The 19204-nt window shown below is 44.6% G+C and overlaps 1 protein-coding gene across 1 annotated transcript in view; it reads left to right on the top strand.

The window, feature by feature from the left end:
- The window catches only part of CATSPERB (cation channel sperm associated auxiliary subunit beta), a 99990-nt gene that overhangs the window by 46224 nt on the left and 34562 nt on the right, over nt 1-19204 (top strand). Inside the window, exons 17-19 of the mRNA XM_043549755.1 lie at nt 167-360; nt 9604-9957; nt 14710-14849. Coding sequence (XP_043405690.1) covers nt 167-360; nt 9604-9957; nt 14710-14849 — 688 coding nt within the window. The remainder of the gene's footprint in view (nt 1-166; nt 361-9603; nt 9958-14709; nt 14850-19204) is intronic.

The following is a 19204-nucleotide window of genomic DNA, read 5'->3' as shown; positions in this document are numbered from 1 at the left end:
CATATGCTTAACTGTCTAAACTTATGCTTAAATCCTATTGAAGTCAATTCGATTTATGTATGTGCTTAAGTAGGATTGTGAATAGGGTTGGACTTAAGCATGTGTAAATTCTTTAATTAGCCAATTGTCTAATGTCATAACAAATATATGCTTCCTGCCCATGTAGGCCATTCGGATCAGCTACAATAGTCAATGTTTTCCATCATGGATATCCTCCACAATATTTATCCTCTGTCGTCGTAGACATTCTGGAGAGGTTTCCCTTTGAATCTGAAGGTAGAAGCCCTTTTGTAGGTAATTCTTTACATGTACTGAAGGCGCCAGACATCACCAAAGTTAAGCTTCAGCTTGTTCCTGAACGTAAGTTACAGATACTATTGATTCTGTACAGTAATGAGGTCCTTTTTTTTGGAAGATAACCTGTTATATATGACCTTTTACAAATTCCCCATTCTAGCTGTCTGAATGTACACTATATTTAACCTGCAGATAAAGGAATTCATATTTCAGTGGGGTTAGTTCTCCAAAAGTGTAAAACTGAATTTCTTTTCTATTTCTTCATGGCTAGATATCTCAAATTCTTCTCTGAGTCCTTGTCTTTGCTTTGACAGGCAAGCAAGTCCTGGGCACCAGCAAAGTGGTCGGTTCTGAAGAGTTATTCAGTATTGGCTAAATCAATGATTCCACTACCAGTACCAGTTACCTCTTTCCATGTAGGATTAATATAGAAGTGCCTTCTCCTCAATTGACACCAGCACCAGATAGATTTATTCTACCCCAGGATCTCCAGAGGAATTGAAATCCCTTCTTTTGTCAGGAGACATGCACCTGTCAATATGAGTCACAAGACTGTCATCAAAACCAACTGAATCTTCAGTACTGACCATAGTTTAGACTTTACCACAAATTACTCCACCTTCTACTGCATGCCCCACTTTTGAATTTGATGTCTCTTATCAGATTCACAACACAGAGATGAGAACACACTACCTTATTTTCCTAGGAGTCCCTTCCTAGACTATCAGTCAGAAAGGGTATCTTGGGTGTCCAGGCAGGATAGGGATGAACAATTCCACCCACAGCAAATGCCCTCATGTCAGTCTCCATGGTTCTATAGTACAGGACATTCTAACAGCAGAAAACCTTCTACAAGGGAAATGAAAGAGGTTCTACATTTGGTCTGCTTCCTCTTGAGTCACAGCTATCTCATGTTTTAGATTACTTATTCCTAAAAAATAGGGGGCTGTCACTGAGTTCAATTAGAGTGCATTTGGCAGCTATTAGCAGCTTCCCCTTCATTAGATGGTTTCTTGATTTTTTTTTTTTTCCCTCGCCCAATGACATAGGTTTATCAAGTGGTTACAGAAACTTTTTTTCCTATTAAGGTAAATTACCTGCACTTTGGGATCATAATTTGGTCCTCCTAGCACTTGAGTCCCCTGTTTAAGCTTTAGCAAGACGTTCTTTTCTACATTTGCAGTGAAGACATCTTTCCTAGTAGCTACTATGTCAGCTAAGACTAAATAGTATCCAAATTCTAGCTTAAGATATTCAATGACCAATATTTTACCCTAAATTTCATGCCAATCTTGAAGAAGCAAGATTTCACTCATTAGAGAGTATTAGCCTTTTATTTCCAAAGACTAAAGTCCTTAAGAACCTCCCAGATGTTCTTTATTTCATTTGCAGAAAGGTTCACCTGTTTCCACTCAGAGTATTGAAGTGGGTTTCAGGGTGAATAAGAACATGTTATAAAATCATGACATTAGACCCCTCCCCACCCAGATTATTCTTAGAGCTCACTCCACTAGACTTCAGTCTACATCTGCAGCCTTGTTGAAAAGTATCTCTATTATAGATATTTGTAAAGAGGTTATTTGGGGCTCTATTCATACCTTCTCGAGGCAGTAGGCTAGAAGTCTAGAGACTTCTGGATTGGAATCCTCTTTTGGCAGGGCAGTACTTCATTTGTACTAGACAGGATGCTGAACACCCTCTCCATAATTAGTTTACTGCTTGGGTGGCACTTTCAGTGGAAAATCCATAGGGACAATTGCTCGGAGAGTTTACCTGTACAGTAACTGGTAGTCTTTAAGATGTCTTGTCCCTGTTGATGTTCTTCTACCCATCTTCCCTCACCTCTGCTTCAGAGTCCTTAGCTTATGCTGGGTACTGTGATGGAGTGGCGATTGGTCCTGCAACACTGCCCTTTATACCCTTGGAATGGAGCACAATGATAACTAGGATGCATGTGTGGACCAAACAGTTAGTTATTCCTGGCAAAAATCTCCGACCACAGGCATACTGGGTGTATGCACATCTGAAGCAGAACACACATAGAGACAATGCATCTTGAAGAACTCCAGTTACTGTACAGGTAGAGAACATCTCCTTTCTTTTCCAAAATCTGAAATGTCTGAATATCAGACAGGTGACGATTTCAAATTGCTCTATTCTCTGCCCCAAAACGCCATACATTAATGTTCTCTAATAGTGGTATTTCTAGTTAATAGGATTAAAAAAATAATTTAAAACTTGCTAGTTTCACTTTTATTTCAAGTTATCAACTTTTAAATTCCATCTGCCTTCTCTGATAACTTATTTCATTACTTACATATCTGCCTTCCATAGAAAAGTTGGGGGACAATTATATGGGTTTATTATTACTTAACATTTATAGTGTGGTAGCACCTAAAAGCAACAACCTCACTGAGCTACTTTCTGCAAGGCTCTGTATAAATACAAAATAAATGATAGTCCCTGCCCCAAAGAGCTTACTGTTTAGGGCCAAATCCTTTAACTTGGAGAATTCAGGACCTGTGTAGCAAGGAAGGGTGGAAACATCTAGAGGAGGGGGAGCAGGAGCAGCTCTGAGAATGGGAAATGTAAGACCCAGCCTCTAATTTGGAAGAAGAGGACTCTCCTTTCGCTGACCACAGTGGTGCCATTCCAGATGGTGCCAGCAATTGGTGCAGAGGAGGAGAGGTCCATAGAGAAGTGAGCATCATGGGTTTTCTCATTCACAGTACCAAAGTAAGAGCCATCCGGGGTACATGAGGCTGGCATGGTACCGCGCTCTGTTATGATCCTGCTAGTTCTCCTGTGTCCACAGCACCAATAGCACTGGCTCTTGTACTGCTGGCAATATTGGCACCGACAGGATCAGGAGATCCCTTGCAACCACAAATGCCTCCGGCATGGCCGGTGCTGAGATAGTGTCAGAGTGTGGTGCCACGGATGTGGAAGGAGTTCCTTCTGGCTTCGGACTTGATGGCACCCCCCTAGGCACCAGAATCAATGGTTCCATCTTCTGCGGTACCAAAGCAGAGGAGTACTTAGACTGCACTCTACTCTTATCCCCATGCCTAGTAGACCTCAGTGCCAACAGTCTCCCCTGCTTCTTATGCTTCTTCTTAGGCTCTGGTGATGGTGAACGCTGTTAGGACTCAGATATGGTATGCACATGTGCATCACTCAAGAAGAACAAAAGTATATATACCCATTATTTAACAATGAAATCAGAACTGTATTTTAACAAAATTTGAGACAATTTTCTCTTCCTTCATTGTTAATTATTGGTAAGAAATATTCATATGTAATGCTTATATTATGTAGTGTCCAAAGGCCCCATAGTGCTAGATGATATACAAACACATATGAAGATATATAAACCCTGAAGATCTAAGGACACAAGTGACATATAAAGAGTGGAGGGAGAGAGTGTTACAAGCACAAACGTGCTGAGAATTCTGAGTTGTTTGCAGACTTCCTCATTTTTCTTTCAGAGTAGCCAAATGAGCAATATTACATCCACCGTTAACATATTTTGAAAAGCCATTGTATTCTAAACCCCAATTTTCACTCCCTCTAAAGACTTCCTTTGAGTCTGTAAGTCCACATGTTTTTTTCTCAGCCTCAGGCTGAAACTGAAATTTTACAACCAGTTCAGAAGAACTGCCCTGGAGTTATACAAGCATGGAAAAAAGTGTCTGTTTTTTTTAATATAGATATAGATATATAATTTTTTAATGGAGTCTAGCTTGAACTCCACTCAAAATGGGGGGTTTTTTGTTTTGTTTTTTTAAGAAATGCCATAGACTTAGTTTTCCAAGAGGAAAAATGACTATGACATACTTAAAGAAATTTTATATACAATAAATTATAAGCAATTGAAATGGTGCCACTGAAAGAGAGTGTATTGCCACCCTTAAACTTATTCCAGAAATGGTCATTTGTATCAATACTGAAAGCTGAAAATTTACCCACCCAAAAATGCCCTTCTGTAAACCTAGGGCTGGATGCTGCCTCCTACTGCTGTACACAAACCACCCAAGGATTTCCTCGGGATCAAAACCCCGTGCTGGAGTAGAATTGGTAGTGCAGTTCTTATGTCATGGTAAAAGGAGGCACACGGCATTTCACACAATCAGAGCCTATGTTTAATAAAATGTGTCACAGTTATAACTAACACAGATGTTTGAAATCCAATATGAGGTTTTATTTCTAAACTATTACTTATGAGCATTCTTTATTGAAATTACGAGCCAGATTCTGACACCATGAGTCACACTGAATAATATGTTAATTTCATATGGTCATACCAGTGAAGGAATAAGGTACTGCTCAATTTGAGTAAGGTCTTGTCTACACTTCGAAATTAGGTTGAATTTATAGAAGTCGGTTTTGTAGAAAGTGCTTTTATACAGTCGATTGTGTGTGTCTCCACACAAATGCTCTAAGTGCATGTAGTCAGCGGAGTGTGTCCACAGTACCAGGCAACCGTCGACTTCCGGAGTGTTGCACTGTGGGTAGCTATCCCACAGTTCCCGCAGTCTCAACCACCCATTTGAATTCTGGGTAGAAATCCCAATGCCTGATGGGGCTAAAACATTGTCGCGGGTGGTTCTGAGTACATATCGTCAGGCCCGCCTTCCCTCCCTCCCTCCGTGAAAGCAAGGGCAGACAATCGTTTTGTGCCTTTTTTTCTTGAGTTATCTGTGCAAACGCCATACCACGGCAAGCATGGAGCCCGCTCAACTAACCGTCACCGTATGTCTCCTGGGTGCTGGCAGATGCGGTACTGCATTGCTACACAGCAGCAGTTTATTGCCTTTTGGCAGCAGACAGTGCAGTATGACTGGTAGCCGTTGTCGACGTAGTCCTGGGTGCTCTTTTAACCAACCTCAATGAGATCGGGGCGCCTGGGCAAACATGGGAGTGACTCAGCCAGGTCATTTCCCTTTTAAGTTTTGTCTCATGGCGATTCAGTCCTACCGGCAGTGCACTGTCTTTTAATCTGAAGCCAGCAGAAGACAATGGCCAGCAGTCATACTGCACCGTCTTCTGCCGAGCACCCAGGAGATAACGATGGCTAGCGGTCGTACTGCACAGTCTGCTGCCAGCAAGATGTATAAAGATAGATGAAGTGGATCAAAACAAGATAGACCAGATTTGTTTTGTATTCATTTTCTCCTCCCTCCTTCCGTGAAATCAGCGGCCTGCTAAACCCAGTTTTGAGTTCTATCCTTGAGGGGGCCATTCTGTTTCTCGCAAAGCCACCCCCTCTGTTGATTTTAATTCCCTGTAAGCCAACCCTGTAAGCCATGTTGTCAGCCGCCCCTCCCTCCATCAGAGCAATGGCAAACAATCGTTTCGCGCCCTTTTCCCTGGATTGCCCAAGCAGGAGTAGATGCAGTAGCACAGCAAGCATGGAGCCCGTTCAGCTCACCGCAGCAGTTATGACCATTGTAAACACCTCGTGCATTATCGTGGAGTGTATGCAGAACCAGCACCTGAAAAACCAGGCGAGGAGGCGACGGCAGCGTGGTGATGAGGACATGAACACACTTTTCTCTAAACCTGCGTTCCCCCGCAATTTGGAGATCATGGTGTTGATGGGGCAGGCTCATGCCATGGAACGCCAATTCTGGGCCCGGGAAACAAGCACAGAGTGGTGGGACCACATAGAGTTGCAGGTCTGGGATGATTCCCAGTGGCTCCAAAACTTTTGCATGTGTAAGGGCACTTTCATGGAACTTTGTGACTTGCTTTCCCCTGCTCTGAAGCACAAGAATACCAAGATGAGAGCAGCCCTCACAGTTCACAAGTGAGTGACAATAGCCCTGTGGAAGCTTGCAACGCCAGACAGCTACCAGTCAGTCGGGAATCAATTTGGAGTGGGCAAATCTACTGTGGGGGTTGCTGTGATGTAAGTAGCCAACGCAATCATTGAGCTGCTGCTATCAAAGGTAGTGACTCTGGGAAATGTGCAGGTCATAGAGGATGGCTTTGCTGCAATGGGATTCCCTAACTGTGGTGGGGCTATAGATGGAACGCATATCCCTATCTTGGGACCGGACCACCAGGGCAGCCAGTACATAAACTGCAAGGGATACTTTTCAATGGTGCTGCAAGCACTGATGGATCACAAGGGATGTTTCACCAACATCAATGTGGGATGGCCGGGAAAGGTTCATGACGCTCACATCTTCAGGAACTCTGGTCTGTTTAAATGGCTGCAGGAAGGGATTTACTTCCCAAACCAGAAAATAACTGTTGGGGATGTTGAAATGCCTATAGTTACCCTTGGGGACCCAGCCTACCCCTTAATGCTCTGGCTCATGAAGCCGTACACAGGCACCCTGGACAGTAGTCAGGAGCTGTTCAACTGTAGGCTGAGCAAGTGCAGAATGGTGGTAGAGTGTGCATTTGGATGTTTAAAGGGTTGCTGGTGCAGTTTACTGAATCAGTTAGACCTCAGTGAAACCAATATTCCCATTGTTATTGCTGCTTGCTGTGTGCTCCACAATCTCTGTGAGAATAAGGGGGAGACGTTTATGGCGGGATGGGAGGTTGATGCAAATCGCCTGGCCGCTGAATACGCGCAGCCAGACACCAAGGCGGTTAGAAGAGCATAGCAGGAAGCGGTGCACATCAAAGAAGCTTTGAAATCAGTTTCATGACTGGCCAGGATACTGTGTGACACTTCTGTTTGTTTCTCCTTGATGAAAACCCGCCCCCTTGGTTGCCTCTAAATTCCCTGTAAGCCACCCCCCTTTGATCACAGCTTGCTTGCAAAGGAAATAAAGTCACTGTCATTTAAAAAACATGTATTCTTTATTAATTGATTATAAAAATAGAGAGATAATTCACAAGGTAGCCTGGGTGGGGTGTGGAAGGAGGGTAGGAGGGAAGGAAAAGGCCACTTTAAAACTTGTTGAATGCCAGCCTTCTGTTGCTTGGCCTGTCCCCTGGGGTGGAGTGGTTGGGTGCCTGGAGCCTCCTACCCCGCATTCTTGGGTGTCTGGGTGAGGAGGCTATGGAACTTGGGGAGGAGGGAGGGCAGTTAAGCAGGGGCTGCAGCAGCAGTCTGTGATCCTGCTGCCGTTCATGAACCTCCACCAGACGCCGGAGTATGTCCGTTTGATCCCACAGTAGCCCCAGCGTTTCCTCATGCCTCCTCTGATCTTCCTGCCGCCACCTCTCCTCACGTTCATCGGCCACCATCCTGTACTCTGCTATTGTGTCCCTCCACACAGCTCTGTCAGTGCCAGATGACTGCGTGAGCTCAAAGAATATGTCATGGCGCGTGCGTTTTTTTTCGCCGCCTTATCTGGGATAGCCTTTGGGACAGAGGAGGGAGGCTTGAAACATTTGCAGCTACTGGAGGAAAAAAAGGGAGTGAAGTATTTAAAAAGATACGTTTTACAGAACAATGGCTATACTCTTTCACGGTGAACAACGCTATTCACATTACATAGCACATGTGATTTTGATACAAGGTCGCATTTTGCATCTTATATTGAGTGCCTGCGGCTTTGGTGTTAGAGATCACACACGCAGGGCCGGGCAACAGAATTCGGCTTGCAGGCAGCCATGGTAAGCCATAGTCTTTCAGCTTCTGCAACCTTCATAACAGCAGCCCCCTCCTTTCCCATACCAAGCAAAGCCCGTTGAGTTGGCCATTTAGTGCTGCAGTTTTCCTGTTAACGTGCAGCAGCAGAAACCAAACTAACCCCCTCCCCCCATCCAATTCTCTGGGATGATCGCTTTTCCCCTTCCCCCACCACCTGGCTGGTATCAGGGAAGATCCCTGCTAGACCAAACGCAAACAGCTCAGCGCCAGTGCCCTTCCCCCCCACTGCACGGCTAACTGCTGGGAGGATTTCTTTTCAGCCACAGGCAAACAGCCCAGTAGGAATGGGCACCTCTGAATGTCCCCTTAATCAAATTCCCCTATTTCAACCAGGTTACCATGAACGATATCACTCTCCTGAGGATAACACAGAGAGATAAAGAACGGATGTTGCTTGAATGCCAGCAAACACCGGGACCATACGCTGCCAGGCTTTGTCATGCAATGATACCAGATTACTTTTTACTAGCATGGCGTGATAAAGTGTCCTACCATGGAGGACGGAATAAGGCTGCTCTCCGCAGAAACCTTCTGCAAAGGCTTTTAAATTACCTCCAGGAGAGCTTCATGGAGATGTCCCTGGAGGATTTCTGCTCCATCCCCAGACACGTTAACAGACTTTTCCAGTAGCAGTACTGGCCACGAATGCATCCCAAGTCCTCAGGGCTACTTAATCATTAAAAAACGCTTGCTTTTATAACAAGTATTATATTTAAAAAGGTACACCCACCAGAGGTCCCTTCTCCAGCTTCGTTGGCTTGGGAGAGTATTTCAGTCAGGGTGATAAAAAGATCCTGGCTGTCGGGGAAAACGGTGTGCTGTGTGCTCTCCCCAAGCTCGTCCTCCTCCTCCTCATCTTCCCCATTTGCAAAATCATCAGCCATGGTGGAGAGTACCCCATCATCGGAGTCCACAGACAGGGGTGGAGTAGTGGTGGCGGCCCCCCCTGGAATTGCATGCAGCTCAGCGTAGAAGCGGCATGTCTGGGGCTCTGACCCAGAGTGTCCATTTGATTCTTTGGTTTTCTGGTACGCTTGTCTGAGCTCCTTAAGTTTCACGCTGCAATGTGTTGTGTCCCTGATGTAGCCTCTGTCCCTCATGGCGTCTGAGATTTTTTGAAATGTTTTGGCATTTTGTCTTTTGGAACGTAGTTCTGATCGCTGTATGGGGAGAGGAATCCGTGCTATCAGATCCAGTACCTCCCGTTCGGTCCATGCTGGAGCTCTTTTTCGATTCTGGCACTGCATGGTCACCTGTGCTGATGAGCTCGCCTGGCCAAACAGGAAATGATATTCAAAAATTCCTGGGGCTTTTCCTGTACACCTGGCCAGTGCATCCGAGTTCAGAGTGCTGTCCAGAGCGGTCCCAATGGTGCACTGTGGGATAGCTCCCGGAAGCCAATACCTTCGAATTGCATCCACACTAACCCTAATTCGAAATGGCGATGTCAATTTCAGCGCTAATCCCATCGTTGGGGAGGAGTACAGAAATCGGTTTTAAGAGCCCTTTATGTTGAAAAAATGGCTTCGTTGTGTGGACGGGTGCAGGGTTAATTCGGATTTAACGCTGCTAAATCCAACATAAACTCGTAGTGTAGACCAGGCCGAAGGGTGCCATAATCTGGCCCTAGATTTGCATGCTAAAAATTATTGAACAGAAAATGTAATTATTCTGTTTTCTTAATTTAGATTATAATGGTAGGCCGAACGTTGTTACTACTCCATTTAAATCTTCTGATATTGAGAAGACTGTGGTGATTCCTGGCTTTAGCAGCTTCCTGATTGTTGAAGTTCTGGATAATCTGACTGCTTTAGCAGATGCTACCATGCCTGAGAGAGTGCCTTTCAACAGAACCTTTGGCTCAGCCATGTGGTTTGTGTATGACTTTGGCACTACGAATGGAAGAAAATGGAAGATTATAGTAGGCACCTGTAGATACTGGGTACGAGTGCTTGATGATGATCTACCACTGAATGCCATTAAATACTTGGATCTTACCCAAACCTTCAATTTTGGATTCAGAGTAACCCCTGTTGATACAGGTGAGACATTTGGAATTTTGTGTTTATTTCTTGAGCTATATAGTCTGAACACAAAATGTAAAATAGATATGAGGCTGGTTTGGGTGAATTTTACATGATAATGGCCAGATACTGATTTCAGTTAGATGTAAATTTGGAGTAACTCCAATGAAGACAATGTCCTACATTTCAAGCCCCTGCCACTTGGTGGAATTATAAACTGAAATTATACATGGTTGTTTTTGGACAAAAGGAAATTTTTGAACCATATTCTATTTACCTCCACTCTCTCCTCACACCCAAAGCCAAGCACCTTAGTATGGCCATTGTAACATTTACAACATTTTGACAGATGGTTTTTCTTTGCACTCATGACTGGGTTAATTTTAAAACTTAAAACTTCCTATATCTGAAGGGTTCGGTCCCAGAGACCCCCTTGGGACTGTCACCTGATGTGCTAAAATTACCTCTGAGCCTGTTTTCCCTGCCAGCTTGGGACTCCAGAATCCCGCCTTGTGAAACCAGACATGCTAGCCTGTTGCAACACAGACCCAGGGCCCGGGCCACACCCCCAAAGCTGTAGGCTTTAAGTGAAAACAGCTCTGCAGGTTACCTGATTCCAGCACCCAGCTCCCAATAGGATCCAAACCCAAAATAAATCCATTTCACTCTGAATAAAGCTTATACAGGGTAAACTCATAAATTGTCCGCCTTCTATAAAACTGATGGAGAGATTTGCACATCTGTTTGCTCCCATAGGTATTAATCACTTTTTCTGGGTTTACTAATAAACAAAAGTGATTTTATTAAGTATAAAAAAGTAGGATTTAAGTCAGGGGCAGGCAAACTTTTTGGCCTGAGGGCCACATTGGGTTTCCAAAATTGTATGGAGGGCTGGTTAGGGGAGGCTATGTCTCCCCAAACAGCCAGGCATGGCCCGGCCGCTGCCTCCTATCCGATTTTCTCCCCCTCCCCGCTTCTTACCCCCTCATGGCCCCTCCCCGGGACTCCTGCCCCATCCAACCCCTCTGTCGGCCCCCCCCGGACTCCTACCCCATCCGCCACCCCTTGTCCCCTGACCACCCTGGACCCCCCACCCCTGACTGCCCCCTGCCGCCCAATCCAACCCCCCCTCTCATTCCTGACTTGCCCCCCGGGGATCCCTGCCCCATCCAACCACCCCTTCTCCCTGTCCCCTGACCACCCCCGGAACCCCTGCCCCTGACTGCCCCCTGCCGCCCCATCCAACCCCCCCCTCTTCCTAGCTGCCCCCCCTCCAGGACCCCTGCCCCCATTCAACCCCCTGTTCCCCTCTGATCACCCCCCAAACTTCCCTGCCCTCTATCCAACTCCCCTGCTCCCTGCCCCCTTACTGTGCTGCCTGGAGCACCAGTGGCTGGTGGCGCTACAGCTGCGCCACCCGGAGCACTGGGTCAGGCCGCGCTCTGCAACCACGCTGCCCAGCCGCCCAGAGCATTACACTGGCCACATGGCTGCAGGGGAGGGAGGGAGGGACAGCAGGGGAGGGGCCGGGGGTAGCCTCCCGGGCCAGGAGCTCAGGGACCGGGCAGGAGGATCCTGCGGGCCGGATGTGGCCCACCTCTGGTTTAAGTGATTCCAAGTAATAACAGACAGAATAAAGTAAGTTACCAAGCAAAATAAAGCAAAAACGTGCAAGTCTAAGCCTAATACATTAAGAAACTGATTACAGGTAATATCTTGCCCTCAGAGATGTTCCAATAAGCTTCTTTCACAGACTAGACTTCTTCGTAGTCTGGGCCCAATCCTTTCCCCTAGTACAGTCCTTGTTAGTTCCAGCAGACATCTTAGGTGTTAACTAGGGGTTTTCTCTTGACTGGCCCTCCCTTTGTCCTGCTCCACCCCCTTTTATAGCTTTGGCACAAGGTGGGAATATTTTGTCTGAGTCTCCACCCCTCCTTCTAAATGGAAAAGTACTAGATTTAAGATGGATTTCATTATCAGCTGACATGATCCCATGTCCCTGTGAGACCTCATTCTTCATGACCCATGGGCTGGCTCAAATGTACACAGGAAGGCTTGCAGGTAAATAAGCCATTTACAACCAATTGTCCTAGTCAATGGGAGCCATCAAGATTCTAAACCACCATTAATGGCCCACACTTTGTATAATTACAATAGGACCTCAGAGTTATACTTCATATTTCAAGATTCAGATACAAGAATGATACATGCATACAACTAGGATGAACACACTCAGCAGATTATAAGCTTTGTAATGATACCTTACAAGAGGCCTTTTGCATAAAGCATATTCCAGTTATATTATATTCACATTCATAAGCATATTTTCATAAAGCAAATGGAGTGCAATGTCACACTATAGACTTAAGGCATGATCCAAATTTCATTAAGTCAATGGGAGTCTTTCCACTGACTTCAATGAACGTTGGATCTGGCCTTCTGTTCTCAGCAAAGACAAGTAGCTTTTGACATGCTTGGAGAAATATGGTTGAAGAAATTTAATGCAAAGGTGAAGCTGATTTTTTTCTTTTAAAATGTGTTTTCATTGATTTTTCAATTACATATAAGCACCAGATGATACCCTGACTTTTGGACCATACTTTTAAAATAGTTGGCCAAATAGATGTATGACTAAATCAAACCAATGGAATAAAATAATAACAGGAAAGAGAACATGAAGTACCAGGGGCCAGAATGGTTAAACACAGTTTTTCATGTAAACAGTACAGTATGGGTGATTTTTCCACTTTTGTATTAATCCCCAGTGTCGCTGGGCCAGGCTTCTCCCCACCTCCAAAATATATGCTGCCATGCCCATTGTCTTGCAAGGAGGCTTACTTTCTTAATAGAAACCATCAAATAAACAGAAAAACAATTTTAATTCAGTCTTTGCTTTCAGGTTGCTGCTCCACCCCTCTCAGGGCCCTCTGTCAGGCTCTCAGTTCTGAGCAGCCTCAGGGCACCAACCCCTACTTTGTTCCAGGGTACCTACCAGGAGTTAGCTGTATTCCAGTTTTCAGAGTAGCAGCCGTGTTAGTTTGTATTCGCAAAAAGAAAAGGAGTACTTGTGGCACCTTAGAGACTAACCAATTTATTTGAGCATAAGCTTTTGTGAGCTACAGCTCACTTCATCAGATGCATTCAGTGGAAAATATAGTGAGGAGATACTTGTGGCACCTTAGAGACTAACCAATTTATTTGAGCATTAGCTCACGAAAGCTTATGCTCAAATAAATTGGTTAGTCTCTAAGGTGCCACAAGTACTCCTTTTCTTTTTTCTGTATTCCAGTGTGGCTCTCCCTCCCCAGGCACAGCCTGTGTCAACCAATCCCTCCTCTTCCTGCCCACTACCAACCCTTTATAGGTACAGGGGTAGCTCAGCCCTCTTTAACTGGGTACATTAGACTCACCTTCTTGGTCCAAGGGAGCTGGGCATAGTCTATCCTCAGGGACTAGCTGCCTTTTGATGCCCAGTAAGAATCAAAGAAAATTAACCACTGATGAGAGTGTTAGAAAATTAGTGTCAGTACTTTAGGACTGGTTCCTGCACATGAAGTAGCTTCAGTCATGTGAAGAGCGTCCTCACATAAATAATGTTACTTACATATATAAATGTTTGCCAGCTCAAGCCATTAAAAAAATAACTATAAGAATCCCCGGTATAGATCTCTCCCATACATGCCTATGTAAGTGAATGGAGTTTCATGGGTGTATTTCATAACAGGATTTGACCCTAAATCTGCAATTCAATCCCAGGTTGAAAATTTTAACCATATGATAATGTGGTTGATGATGTACAAAACAAAGAGCAGCACAGTACCTAGGCAAGGATTTTACATCCTAATTAGGGGTACGTAACATCCGGTGGGATTTTCCAAAGCACTCCGAGAGATATACAGGTCCCATTGGAAATTTAATGAGACTTGTGCTCCTAAATTACTTAGGTGCTTTTGAAAATCCCATCATAGTGCAATATATTAGCAGAGGACGGTCAAATTTCAAAGTGATGCAGAGTTCTTCCTTTTAACACACACATATTGCATTGATGGATTAATGTTGGTAAGCTTTGTGGCAGAATTCTGTTTTAACAAAGAAATGGAATGAAGAATGATTGTTTGGAAAATAACAAGAAGCATGATATTCTAAGCATAAAAGGTGGCATGGAAAAAGGTGCAAAGGCCAAGGTGGGTGAAGCATACCAAAGCTGCATTGCTGAGGGTAACGATATTGGTGAGAAATGAGAGCTGAGATACAGGCCAGCATAGAATTGTGCCAGAGCACTGAGAATGAGGGTGAGAAGCTAGACTGTGAGAGGAAGTCTGATTCAAAGACAATGGGAGTGACATGATCGAATGGTGAGACAGGAAGATGATTTTAACAGCAGCCCAGACTGGAAAGAGTGGGATGAGATGCAGGGAGGCCAGAGAGGAAAAAGTCAGGAAATTCTGAGATATGGTTCCCACAAAAATCTGCACTCATCTGTGTGAGGACACATTACAGTAACAGGTTAGTTGACCTGTTCGGCCAAATTAAGAAGCAACTCCTAAGGTTGAGGAAGAGAACATACAGAGCTGTGAGTAGGGGATAACTCTTCCCTGTTCACTCCATATGGACACAAATCTCTTCCCTTTGAGTGGAGCATTAGGTGGCAACTCCGAGTTCAAACTTTGAGTCTTGGGCTTAATTGTTCCTCACTTGAGTTTTTCCTATAGTAAGGGAGCACGTGGCTCCAAGTAATTATGATCTTCATTTCTGTGCTTGATTTCACAGCCTATCCAATCTTTCACATGCCACTAATGAAGCTAGTAGTTGGAAATCCATCCCTATTTAAAGTGAAGACAAACGATTACTGGGATGACACTGATAGTTACACGATGAAATTCTCTGTCACTAACAGTTTTTTCAAACAAGTAAGAGTAGACAAGTAGTGAGTAACATACCGGCTCCTACAATAGTATCTTTCATTTTTTATTTAGCAGAGTTTTGATAAAGGGGGACAGAGCAAATGATTATACATTGAGAGAATTTACACTTATGTAGTGACTGGGTCATGTAGAATATCTTTGTTAAAGGACTTTGCTATGAAACATTTTCAACATTTTATCAAAATTTTGTGAATATCTATTGCCTGTTGACCCTCAGTCCTTGTGTGAAGTTCTCATACATGTCACTGTGAGTTCCACCTATGGAATGAGTATAGCTCAAGAATCTATCTATCTAGTATATATAATATAAAATTACTTCAAAGTGCAGTATTCCTTTTCACTTGTTTCTGTTCTTCCTTACATCTCTGCCCACAGTGTACTTCGTTATTCATTCATATTATTCATTATCAATACAGTTTATTTTCTAACTTCCTCAGGGCAGAGACCTTGTTATCCTAGTTGTCTGTTTGTGGGTCTACATGAGCATATTGCCTATGAGGTGTGAAAGATTAATGGAGATCAGAATGTAGGCTTTAGGACCGATTAATATTAGTGTGAATGCCCCATGGGGAAGTGACACTGCCATGCCAGAGCATGGAAATCTTAGATTAATGATGGGAGAGTAACCCATCAGGTTTCACCTTGACACTCGCTTTTTTTCCTTTCCGTGTGTTTGGTGTTGGGGTAAAGGCAGTATTTGTCAGGTAATGTGGAGCAACTCAAGAAAAACTTACCCCTTTGTAAAGTTTTTCTTTTTATTCTTTCACTGCCCCTTCCATTGCTGTGGGCTCTTTCACAAGCACAACAAAAGCACGTTAAAATAAAATCAGCACTAGTGAGATAATGACTTGTCTACACAAGTTCATATGCTATATGTACCCACATTAATTCTGTTAATCAGAACATCCCCTCTTTTATCATGTCATAATCCTAGCTCACCCCTTTCCCCAAAGTATCCTGGTTCAAAAAGAATGGCCTTTACAGCATGTCCGGAAAATTAACAAGCATGGGCTGTGGTAGATTAAGTGGGAGAGTGAATTCCTGAGTCAAGGATGCCTCACAGAGCATTTCCTGCCATCCCCCACCGTTCCCCTTCCTGTCTAAAACAGATAGCTTGAGTACCCTGCTGATCACAACCATAGTCCTTTTACATGTAGAGAGAGGCAGCTGTTGTGATAATTAAACATATACATGTATCACAATTGTGAGCTCAACTGTGAGAAGTGAGTGCAAGTTCATAAACTGTCACAATAAGCTATACAAATATTGATGGGAAAGGTGTAAAAGGGAGACAAACTGAATTAGTCCAAACAAAAAGGCCTACTGATCTAAGTCAGGGACTTTATTAAGATCATGCATGGTAACCAAGAGAAGTGTGGAACCAGAAATCAATTAACCAAAATCGTGTGTCAGAAATTAGTCCTATTGGACAAAATAATGAGGGGATGGACTATTTCACCTGTCATCCCTTTTGGTGTTCTTCAAAAAAATAAGATTGAGGGAGGGAATTCAGATGGACGGAAGTGAACACAGTAATTGCTGACTGCACAACTGTACCAGTAACTGTAATTGCACAACTTCCTGGTGCAACTATTGGAAGAACCAACCAGGGGCTGTTCTCCTCTTGACCTGCTGCTTACAAACAGGGAAGAATCAGTAAGGGAAGGGGAAGTGGATGGCAACCTGGGCAGCAGTGACCATGAGATGGTTGAGTTCAGGATCTTTACAAAAGGAAGAAAGGAGAGTAGCAAAATACGAACCCTGGACTTCAGAAAAGCAGAGTTTGACTCCCTTAGGGAACTGATAGGCAGGATCCCCTGGGAGGCTAATATGAGGGGGAAAGGAGTCCAGGAAAGCTAGCTGTATTTTAAAGAAGCCTTATTGAGGGCACAGGAACAAATCATCCAGACATGCAGAAAGAATAGTAAATATGGCAGGCAACCAGCTTGGCTTAACAGGGAAATCTTCGGTGAGCTTAAACACAAAAAGGAAGCTTACAAGGAGTGGAAACTTGAACAGATGAGTAGGGAGGAGTTAAGAATATTGCTCGAGCATGCAGGGGTGTAATTAGGAAGGCCAAAACACAACTGGAGTTGCAGCTAGCAAGGGATATGAAGGGTAACAAGAAGGGTTTCTACAGGTATGTTGGCAACAAGGTGGTGGTGAGGAAAAGTGTGGGACCCTTACTGAATGGGGGAGGCAACCTAGTGACAGGAGATGTGGAAAAAGCTGAAGTACTCAATCATTTTTTTGCCTCTGTCTTCACAGACAAGGTCAGCTCCCACACTGCTGTCCTGGGCAACACAGTATGGGGAGGAGGTGAGCAGCCCTCAATGGTGAAAGAACAGGTTAAGGACTATTTAGAAAAGCTGGACATGCACAAGTCCACGGGTCCAGATCTATTGCATCCGAGAGTGCTGAGGGAATTGGCTGATGTGATTGAAGAGCCATTGGCCATTATCTTTGAAAACTCATGGCGATCGGGGGAGGTCCTGGACATTTGGGAAAAGGCAAATATAGTGCCCATCTTTAAAAAAGGGAAGAAGGAGAACCCGGGAAACTACAGACCAGTCAGCCTCACCTCAGTCCCTGGAAAAATCATGGAGCAGGTCCTCAAGAAAACCATTTTGAAGCACTTGAGGAGAGGAAGGTGATCAGGAACAGTCAACATGGATTCACAACGGGCGATTCATGCCTGACCAACCTGATTGCCTTCTATGATGAGATATCTGGCTCTCTGGATATGGGGAAAGCAGTGGACGTGATATATCTTGACTTTAGCAAAACTTTTGATACGGTCCCCCACAGTATTCTTGCCAGCAAGTTAAAAAAAGTATGGATTGGATTAATGTACTATAAGGTGGATAGAAAGCTGGCTACATTGTCGGGCTCAACGGGTAGTGACCAATGGCTCGATGTCTAGTTGGCAGCTGGTATCAAGCGGAGTACACCGGGGGTCGGTCCTCGGGCCTGTTTTGTTCAACATCTTTATTAATGATCTGAATGATGGGATGGATTGCACCCTCAGCAAGTTTGCAGATGACACTAAGCTTGGGGAAGAGGTAAATACTTGGAGGGTAGGGATAGGGTCCAGAGTGACCTAGACAAATTGGAGGATTGGGCCAAAAGAAATCTGATGAGGTTCAACAAGGACAAGTGCAGAGTACTGCACTTAGGACGGAAGAATCCCATGCATGCTACAGGCTGGGGACCGACTGGCTAAGCAGCAGTTCCTGCAGAAAAGGACCTGGGGATTACGGTGGATGAGAAGCTAGCTATGAGTCAGCAGTGTGCCCTTGTTGCCAAGAAGGCTAATGGCATATTGGGTTGCATTAGTAGGAGCATTGCCAGCAGATCGAGGGAAGTTATTATCCCTCTCTCTTCGGCACTGGTGAGGCCACATATGGAGTATTATGTCCAGGTTTGGGCCCCCCACTACAGAAAGGATGTGGACAAATTGGAGAGAGTCCAGCGGAGGGCAGCGAAAATTATCAGGGGGCTGGGGCACATGACTTACGAGGGGAGACTGAGGGAACTGGGCTTGTTTGCTCTGCAGAAGAGAAGAATGAGAGGGGATTTGATAGCAGCCTTCAACTACCTGAAGGAGGGTTCCAAAGAGGATGGAGCTCGGCTGTTCTCAGTGGTGGCAGATGACAGAACAAGTAACAATGGTCTCAAGTTGCAGTGGGGGAGGTCTAGGTTGGCTATTAGGAAAAACTATTTCATTAGAAGGGTGGTGAAGCACTGAAATGGGTTACCTAGAGAGGGGGTGGAATCTCCATCCCTAGAGGTTTTTAAGGCCTGGTTTCACAAAGCCCTCTCTGGGATGATTTAGTAGGTGTTGGTCCTGCTCTGAGCAGGGGGTTGGACTAGCTGACCTCCTGACGTCTCTTCCAACCCTAATCTTCTATGATTCTATGAAAGAGGAAGGAGCGAGCTTTCACCATCATGGGTGCTATCCCCACCATCTCCTGGAATCTAGCGTGACACCATTGTGCTTTTGTCAGCCTGATCTTGAGATGTCCTGGCCAGACTGGGCCAGAGAGAGGGACCCAGATGACAAAACCACTTCCACCGGCTTTGGCTAAATCTTTTCATTAATTTCATCTGTCTTCTTTTTCTTCTCTTGAATAAGCATTTGGTTTAGCCAGTTGGGACTATATATTTTGCAACATTGCTATAAGCTTTTGTGTAGAAAGGCAGTTAAAAGCAATATCCTACATTGTCCAGTACGGGAACAAGTATGCCAGGTCTCCAAGTGGCTGATAAGATTGTTTATTCAGCAGTGTGGTTGCAAGTGAGATTCAACACCAGGGACAGAAGCTGCACTTTCCATCTTT

The sequence above is a fragment of the Chelonia mydas genome, chromosome 6, assembly GCF_015237465.2.
Source record: "Chelonia mydas isolate rCheMyd1 chromosome 6, rCheMyd1.pri.v2, whole genome shotgun sequence".
Lineage (NCBI taxonomy): Eukaryota > Metazoa > Chordata > Testudines > Cheloniidae > Chelonia > Chelonia mydas.
Note: the sequence above shows the minus strand (reverse complement) of the source record. Positions and strands in the feature narration are given on the sequence as shown.